The sequence below is a fragment of the Trifolium pratense genome, linkage group LG3, assembly GCF_020283565.1.
Source record: "Trifolium pratense cultivar HEN17-A07 linkage group LG3, ARS_RC_1.1, whole genome shotgun sequence".
NCBI lineage: Eukaryota > Viridiplantae > Streptophyta > Magnoliopsida > Fabales > Fabaceae > Trifolium > Trifolium pratense.
In genome coordinates this window covers 36,087,595-36,096,885 of record NC_060061.1, presented here as the reverse complement: position 1 = coordinate 36,096,885, position 9,291 = coordinate 36,087,595, and the positions used below count along the sequence as shown (strand labels likewise).

Below are 9,291 nucleotides of genomic sequence, written 5' to 3'. Positions count from 1 at the left end.
TACTAATATTTCTCTACACGACTACACCTAGTGGGGAAATGAAATACTTTTAGCTATTTTTCTTCTTCAAATCTTAACAAATACGCAATTTTTCAAGGAGTGAGTGCATGTTTGGTTTGAAGTTGACAAAATAAGTTAGAGCAAAAAGTAATTTTGAACGAGCAAATAACAAACATTGACCTTATCTTTGGTTGGTACACACCTTAAAACCTAAATCCAAACTGATTTTGGCTTCAAACTATGTTTATATGGAAAACAAGATCCTTAATACAGTTTAACTATATTTTATTACATAGTCTCTATGTAAGATTTTTTTTTAATCAAAGTCTTGCAAGCAAAACTGCAGAAGTAATTGAGATTCCTTTAAAGGATTCAATTTAGAACCAAATAGTTAAGGATCATAAATATTTATCACTTGGTGTAAGACCTCCTTTTATCAATGCACAAGAATGAAAAAAATTGTTTTCACATTAAATTATCCTTTTATTATTAAAAGAGAGAAGTGATTAATTAGTCTTTTTATTCTTTCCTTTTTTTTTTGACGTAATTCTATCCATTTTATTAAGAGTATTTCTTGAAAAAAATAATCAATTCATCTTATAATTTGAAAATGGTCTTATAAAATCATAATATTTTTTGCAATCAGTGTTAAAAAGTACCTTCGATAAATATTATAAAATAAATTATATTTTATCAAAATACATTCAAAAATATTTTTGTATCTAAACATAAATTATATACATTAGGGCAAATACATTTAATCAAACTTAAATTTTCAAAATTTATTTAACATAATTATGTAAACTTTAATCCAAGCATACCTTAAAAAGCCTTAAAAAGTAACCCAAAAGCCATTTTCCATGGAATAGATGACACTCTTGTTGAGTGTTGACTGTTGTTGCAGGAGAAATTCAAGAAAATAGTAAAAAGCTTTACCATTTTTTCGTGTAAAAGATACAAAGACTTTATTGCCAGCATTCTGAGTACTCATTTTAAGTTTTTAACATTCTTTTACAAAGTCAAATATGGTTAACAACTTAAACAAACTGTTACTCCAATGAAAAAACTTAAACAATTCTCCACATTTAAATTCTTTAAGATTTAAGATATTATTGTTGTCAAAAAAAAATTAAGAGATTATTCTTATAATTCGTCAAAAAGAAAGAAAAAAAATCTTATTCTTATAAAAGAATTCTTTTTATAGCATGGCATCCATCTCTAATGAAGTCTTCGGAATATAGAAAGTGAATTTCTCACGGTTATAATAGGGTGCTGTAATAATGAGTGTAGACCATCTAATTTATGATCAAAATTGATGAGATTATTATGCATATAAAACTTTATTTAAAATTTGAACTGTTTGTTTTTAAATCAACAGTTGATCTATTAATGTGCGAAATTAGGTGCTTAATTTACTGTAGTGAATTCAAATTCAAGGTACCCATATAAAAAATGTAAGCAATATATTGTTCAAAAGGTATAATCTACCTATATATATAAACACTTACATATTCAGATCATATATATCATCCAACGTTGAGACTTTTAACACAGCACAACCCCCTCATGCATAGTGATCTGATAACATAAATTTAATAGCATGTGACTTAATGAATCTTGATAGATTCTGATACTAACTTAAAATTTGAGTTATTGTTTCAAACTTGGGCAAGGCTCATCCGGGAGCTGGATTGGACATCCGAATCACACTTAGTTGAATGGACCATACGATAGACACGCTCTAAAATACACTTGATTAACACTTGTTGGGACACATGAGCCGCTAGATTCTGCCTCCTAGCAATCAACTAACACTTTTGTCCGCGTAACAGGTGTCTAAGAGAAGGTTTTAAGTTTTCCCTAAAACTCTAATTCTCTTCTTATATAAACTTTGTCCAATGGACTATGTTGGATATGTCTTATCAAACCATAAATACTTCCTCACATTTGGCGCCTATTGATTTGATTGTTGGAGTACATGCATGTACCACCCACTCCTTCACAATGATAAGTGCCCAATTTGAGTTAAAAAACATTATAAATTATGGGCACTTGACAACTTATTTGAAAAGAATTTGTGATTAAAACCCCCTATTTGATGTGAATATTGTCATGGTCAAGACAAAATTAATCCCAAGACATTTTGTTAGGATTGCTAGAAAAAGGCAGGATTTGAAGACTTCTCCTCACTCTTGTAAGTTGATTACATCCATGTCTAGCTAATTTTCCTTGTTGTTGGGATTAGATGTAGCTATTTTGTGATCATGCACTCAATTTAATCATGATATATATGTTTTATTTATCAATCATTATGAGTGTTATCTTGTTTTAATTGTTTATTTCAAGATTTGAATGATATAGATATATATTGTTTAAAATCAAGAGTTAAGATAATCACTTATTAAATTTCAAAATTTAGACATAGATTTTGAGTTTAATAATCACTTGAAATATTAGAACTTAAAGCTATTATGTCAATTAATGATTCGAGACATTGAAGGTTAATAGATATAATAGATCTCACGGTGTAATCTGGACACGGATACGTTCGACGCGCGATATGTGATAATAATAATGATTGGTGAATGAAATATATATATTGATGGTTGATTGATACATGTTAATGAGATAACGAGTCTAGTCCCGACAAATTCTTTTATCCAAAAGTTTTAAATCAATTTAATCGATCGCACGTTTTATGTTTCTAAACAAAAATCTTATAAAACTCGCACTTAAAATCATGGAAATTGCGAATCAATGTTCGATATCACACTAGTCCCTGTGGATACGATATATAAAAAATACTTGCTTTTGTACTTTCATCACACAACGAGATACAACCACCAACGGCCCTAAACCAACGACTCATTACAATCTGTCGTCTAGATCTCATGTTCAAAGAGGATCAAAAGTCTATGACAATTTTCATCTTACAATACAAGCTGATTGTATAAATTTGAGTTAAGTCCAGCCCATAATTTTAAGATGGTATTTAAATGACTTAATTAGTAAAATGGTCCCTTAAAGACATTTTTTGTTTTACATTGGTCCCTTAAAGAAAAAAAAGGACTGAATAGGTCCCTTAAAAAAAGGTCTGAATAGGTCCCTTAAAGACATTTCTGTTAATCAGTTTGGTCTCTTAAAGACATCTCCGTTAATCAGTTTGGTCCTCGAAAAAATGGACGGAAAGGACCAAACTGATTAACGAAGATGTCTTTAAGGGACTTATTCAGACATTTTTTTTAAGGGACCTATTCAGACATTTTTTTTCTTTAAGAGACTAATGTGAAACCAAAAATATCTTTAAGGGACTATTTTACTTATGCCTATTTAAATTTCTCTTTATATATATATATATATATATATATTATAATCATAATAGTTACATATGAACAAAAGGTAGAAGGACAACAAGCTGCGCCGCTAAATTTTTTTGGATAGCAAAATCCAATCTTTGAAAAACTACATTCATCGACCTATGCAACACAACATTACTATGCATGACCTTTTGAACTCAGTTGAAAAGGTTTAGAGCCTATAGTACTAGAAAACCAAGAGTATTAAGTGCCTGTTTGGTTCCACATTCAGAGGCACTAGAATCACGTTTCTTTCATTAAACGTGATTTTAAAGCCTTACAAAGTTGTTTGGGTGTTTTGTGAGAAACCAATTATATGGACTAGAATGGATTCTAAGTGAAGCAGCAATTCATAGCTTCTGCGTCATAAGCAAATCGATTCTACCCAATTGTATATGTCACAATATGTGTATTCCACAACTGCCCTTTATTATCCTCTTGTAAAACTTTCTTTGGGGAATATATTTAACGTCAATCTTATTTTTAACAAAGTATATTTTTACTAATAAAAATCAACCAAATAAAAAAGATATTTTGATGAATAGTAATACCAATTTAACAAAGTGTATTTTTGCACCTTATCTTTCTATTATTCATTCGTTTTAATCCACCGATAAATTTATATTTTTTACACACACTTATTTTTTGGATACATCTGCACATGCTTGTATTTTTGCCAAAAAAATTTTATTTTTTACACACTTTTTTTTTGGATAGATTTGCACATACTTTTTCTTTCCAATAAATTCAATATATTATGTATAAAAAAATTAATATGTTATCTACAAAAAAAATAAAAATTAAACAAACTTTAGTTTTTCAAATATACATTTTTTTGTATATATATATATATATATATATATATATATATATATATATTGATAAATTAATATATAGCATTAATTAGTTTATTGAAAAAGATATGAGTAATTGACAAAGGGTATAAGTGACGAATCGTATTTTTAAAACACCAAAAAGAATGTTAAATAGGAACGTTAAATCCGACGTCAAAAAACACTTAAAAATGAACGGAGAAAGTATATAACATTTAATAATGCAATTTAAATATATATAAAACCCATTTTGGTAATTGCATATTCAAAAACAATTTAACTTTAAGTTATCCAAACATCATGAGTTGATAAGAATCAATTTTACATGAATGTATCCAAACAAAAATCAATTCTGTTCAACTCACTTTTAACTATAATTAATTCTGTCAAACTCAATTCTGCCAAACTCAATTCTATCTGCGGCATAACCAAACACATACTAAATCATATTTAAGGTCCATTAAAACACTTATCAGGTCACCACTATCGATCACTCGGGTAGTTAACTCAGCTAGAAGCATTCCAAGTCTACAGTATTAATTATCTTTTCTTTTTGGTGGATGGAGGAGGGTATAGTTACTTATGGACAAGACCCAGCACACCTCTGTCACATCTCTTTCAACACCATTTTTCAGGCCTGCCATTAAAAAAGTTAAAATTGTAATCATAATTTTAATACTAGAAAACACAAGTTCCACCCACCTCAATACCCCACCACACTTAACAATCCATCCAACCTTGTACTAACTAGTCATCATTTTTAAATACACCACTCCATCACTCTTTCTCTCTATAGTGAGTGTACCACTTTCCACTTCTCTTCACTCTCCATTTCTAAAACCATGGCAATAATCACTATGCTATTTCTTCATCTAAGTTTTTTCATCTTGAAAGTGTTTTCTTTCCCTTCTCATTCTCATGCAGATAGAATTGTTAACCTTCCTGGACAACCAAACATAAACAACATAGCCTTTCAACAATTCTCAGGATATGTCACAGTTGATAACAAAAAACACAAATCACTCTTTTACTATTTTGCTGAATCAGAAACTGATCCATCTTCAAAACCTCTTGTTCTTTGGCTCAATGGAGGACCTGGTTGTTCTTCTCTAGGAGTAGGTGCATTCTCAGAAAATGGACCCTTTAGACCAAATGGTGAATTTCTTATAAAAAATGAGCATAGTTGGAATAAAGGTATATACTATATAGTAACTATACTCTATTGTTGTCACATTCAACAATGGCATCATGAATATTCATTCTTCTAGTGAATTGTGTTGCAGAGGCAAATATGCTTTATTTAGAGACACCAATTGGAGTTGGATTTTCCTATGCCAAAGGTAGTTCTGCTTATACAACAACAGTGAATGACGAGGAAACAGGTATTCATTATTAAATCTTTTTGGTACTAAAATGTTTCTCTTTAGAAACTTCCTTTAAATCTTACTATTTCTATTGATAAAAAGCATTAGGCACAAAGTAGTGTATCTTTATGTATTTATACTTTCTTAGGCATTTTTATAAAGTTGAGATAAGATAAAACAGTGATTTATTGTAAAATGTTTATGTCACTAACTTTTTTATGGTACTTTACATTATTATTCTTCATGTCTTGTTGTTTACTATGATATGATTTTTATATCATTATATGATGATTTTATTGTAAAATGTATACTCTAAAATTCAATTCAAATAGTAATTATGTACATTTTTTTGTAATCTGAAACTATGTTTTTTGAATTGTTAAGCAAGGGACAATCTTGTATTCTTGCAACGTTGGTTCAACAAGTTTCCACAATATAGAAACAGAGATTTGTTTCTAACTGGTGAAAGTTATGCAGGTAATTAAACTTGTCACCTTTTCTTTTTAAAAACATGTCAAAGTAATCATCAACCTTCCGTCTTTTTTATAAGAAACAATCGACTCTTTAGGTTCATTGCTGATATATCTCGTCTTTATTATAGACCATATACATTAGTTATTCATTCAATGAACCTAAAAACTGAGTTGTTTATGGACCGGAGGGAATATTAATTATCACTAACATTTATGCATGCATATTTTCAGGTCATTATATTCCTCAACTTGCAAAGCTTATGATTGAAATGAACAAAAGAAACAAGATATTCAATCTTAAAGGCATAGCTGTAAGTAATGCTACATTGTTTGTTTTTTTCTCCTCAAATTTGCTAGCTGCTGATACCAAAATTGAATTGCAGTTGGGGAATCCAGTGCTAGAATATGCCACTGATTTCAATTCAAGGGCTGAGTTTTTTTGGTCACATGGACTAATATCAGATGCAACTTATAACATGTTCACTACAGTGTGTAATTACTCACGCTATGTAAGTGAGTACAATAGAGACTCAGTTTCATCACTTTGTTCAAAGGTTATGGGGTTGGTGACTAAAGAAACTAGTAGATTTGTGGATAAATATGATGTCACTCTTGATGTTTGTATTTCCTCTGTGCTGTCACAATCCAAGATTATTTCTCCTCAACCTCAAGTGAGTAGTACTCTTCTCTTGTACCATTTAACTTCTTATGCTTTTCCGTCACTATTGATGCAAACGCAACATTGATACGTCAACATCGATAATAATTTGAGAAAATAGTATAATTGAATGTAATCAAGTGTGTCAGTGTCAGAGATTGACACATGTTAGAGAATAAATACGTCTTCAATTTGAAGTGTCGGTGCTACATAGCTTCTGGCCACTAATTGGTTTAGATTGTTTTCCTGTATCGTTGTAGCAAGCAAATGAGATGATAGATGTGTGTGTGGATGACAAGGTTACAAACTACTTAAACAGAAGAGATGTGCAAGAGGCACTTCACGCAAAGCTTGTTGGCGTTCGGAAGTGGGATGTCTGCAGCAAGTAAGTCATTCTTGTGGTTTTAAATTGCAGTTGCAGTCGCAAATCACAATTATTAATACTGCATAGTATCAATTTTAAATGTGGTTGATACAGCCTCATTTGCAATCGCGGACGCATCAAAGTCTTGATGTCACGGTCTAAATCGCAGTCACGGACCTGTTTTTAAAACCTTGGTCCTTTTCACTATGTTTAAAAAAAATTACTTTTATTAGGCTAATGGTTTAGCTTAATTGATCATTGAAAATTGAAAAATCAGTACCTGCTATGATTTTACAACTGATCTTTGTTATGTTGGTAACAGTGTTCTGGACTATGATGTGCTTAACTTGGAAGTGCCAACACTTCCTGTAGTTGGATCATTGATAAAAGCTGGAGTTAGGGTCCTAATTTACAGGTACCTAGAAGCCACATAACCTAAACTTTTCCTTCTCCTTTTGTGGCTTGAACTTGAGGGTACATACATGTTTTTAAGTGCCAAATTAACATAACAATGTGCATTATTAATGATACAGTGGTGATCAAGATTCAGTGATTCCACTGACTGGAAGCAGAACCTTAGTTCAAAAATTGGGTAGACAATTAGGACTGAATACAACAGTACCTTACAGAGTATGGTTTGAAGGCCAGCAGGTAAATATATGAAAAATTAATTTAAATATCTTGCTTGTTAGAATTATTGAGAAACAATTGCACAAATTTTGGCCATATTTTATAAGAGGCCAGAAAGCCTTCAGTGGAGTGACTAGAGATCACTGACAAGTCTTTCCCCAATGTGGAAAGATCCTTTCACCTTGGCTTTAGTCTTTGTCAATTGGGCCCTTTGTAGAGCTGTGGATTTTATTCTTTGTTTGAACTTTATTATGTCTGTATTCACAACAACAGTATAAAGAAATCATCTATTGAGTAATATCTATTCGTTTCGACCTTAAGTCCGTTGTACTGACATTTTGAAGTATTGTCTATTTTGAGTCCTGTGCAAGCCCTCGTAGTTTTATCTTCAGTTAAAAAATGTTTTAGTGGATTGAAGAAGAGAACGAGAGTATTTATAAACTACCTTATCCTCGGTTTCTTAGTAATGTGAGCCTTTTTGGTGGACGAAACAGTAGCCCCCAGGCCCCAGCCGAGGTTAAGGGGCTAAAGAGTTTGTCAGCCCTCATACGTAGCTTAGGTCTCCCTCTAGCGCCAATGCTTCAACCTCACGTTAGATGCACCGGAGTTATGAAGTGCTGTCTGTCTTGAGCTTTGTGTAAAGCTCAAAAGATTTTATCTTTAGTTAAAAGATGCCTCAATGCAGTGGCGGAGCTAGAAAAATTATAGAGACTCGGTACAATTTCACATGTGACATAATATATAAGTAGTCCAACAAAAAATCTCAGTTTTTCTCTAAACTAACCCCTAAAAACACCAAATTTTTTGGTCAGAGCCCAGACAACTGCCCAAGCTTGTTGGGCCTTGGCTCCGCCCATGCCTCAATGAGTTGAGGAGAATTGGTGTTTATAAATTACCCTTAAACTCGATTATCAAAGAATGTGACACTTTTTTGTGTCTGAATTCTGAAACACTATTTTTTAACATAATCCAAATCCAAATTGTATGTACTATACTACTATGTAATACAATAAAATATATGATAAACTAATCCCAATTTAAATGAAACTTAGGTTGGTGGATGGACTCAAGTTTATGGCAATATTCTCTCATTTGCCACTGTCAGAGGTGCTGCACATGAAGCTCCTTTCTCACAGCCTGAAAGATCACTTGTGCTATTCAAATCATTCTTGGAAGGAAGCCCTTTACCTGAAGTTTTCTGACACACCATTTTCCCTTTGTGTGTTTCCTATTTAATTGAGATTGTATTGTAATTTGTAAATAAGCATTATCCTTTAATACCAAATGTATTAAATTAAATTAAATGTGCAGAATGTCAAAAGAAAAGTTGCACAAATTTTTACTACTTTTCTGGGGCCAATGCTAGGGTGGGAGACCATGACATGTCTCTCACCGGTGCACCATATGATATGTGGATTGGATTGAATGTGTACATGATATTATGGTGTACTGTCAGTATTATATTATTTATATTTTTTTGAAAAAAAAAAGTTTTAAATTTTTCTGGAAAAAAGTTTTCTATCTTTTTTTCGGGCACAAAATTTTCGATTTTTTCTTTTGGAAAAAAAGTTCCTGATTTTTGGGGGAAAAAATTTCGATTTCACATAAAAGCA

At 31.4% G+C, this 9,291-nt stretch overlaps 1 protein-coding gene across 1 annotated transcript; it reads left to right on the top strand.

Annotated features, from left to right (window-relative positions):
- Positions 1-4,898: 4,898 nt before the first annotated feature.
- LOC123917979 (serine carboxypeptidase-like 45) lies at positions 4,899-9,023 on the top strand. The gene is made up of 9 exons (XM_045969904.1): positions 4,899-5,383; positions 5,473-5,571; positions 5,938-6,030; positions 6,258-6,337; positions 6,410-6,697; positions 6,945-7,069; positions 7,371-7,463; positions 7,582-7,699; positions 8,731-9,023. The coding sequence occupies exons 1-9, from the start codon at positions 5,032-5,034 to the stop codon at positions 8,878-8,880; spliced, it is 1,398 nt and encodes a 465-aa protein (XP_045825860.1). The 5' UTR covers positions 4,899-5,031; the 3' UTR covers positions 8,881-9,023.
- The last annotated feature ends 268 nt before the right edge of the window (positions 9,024-9,291 follow it).

Coding starts and splice junctions, on each gene's coding strand:
- LOC123917979 (XM_045969904.1), top strand. CDS start 5,032: ATGGCAATAATCACTATGCTATTTCTTCATCTAAGTTTTTTCATCTTG. Junction 5,572..5,937: donor AGTGAATGACGAGGAAACAG/GTATTCATTATT, acceptor TGAATTGTTAAG/CAAGGGACAATCTTGTATTC. Junction 6,031..6,257: donor AACTGGTGAAAGTTATGCAG/GTAATTAAACTT, acceptor GCATATTTTCAG/GTCATTATATTCCTCAACTT.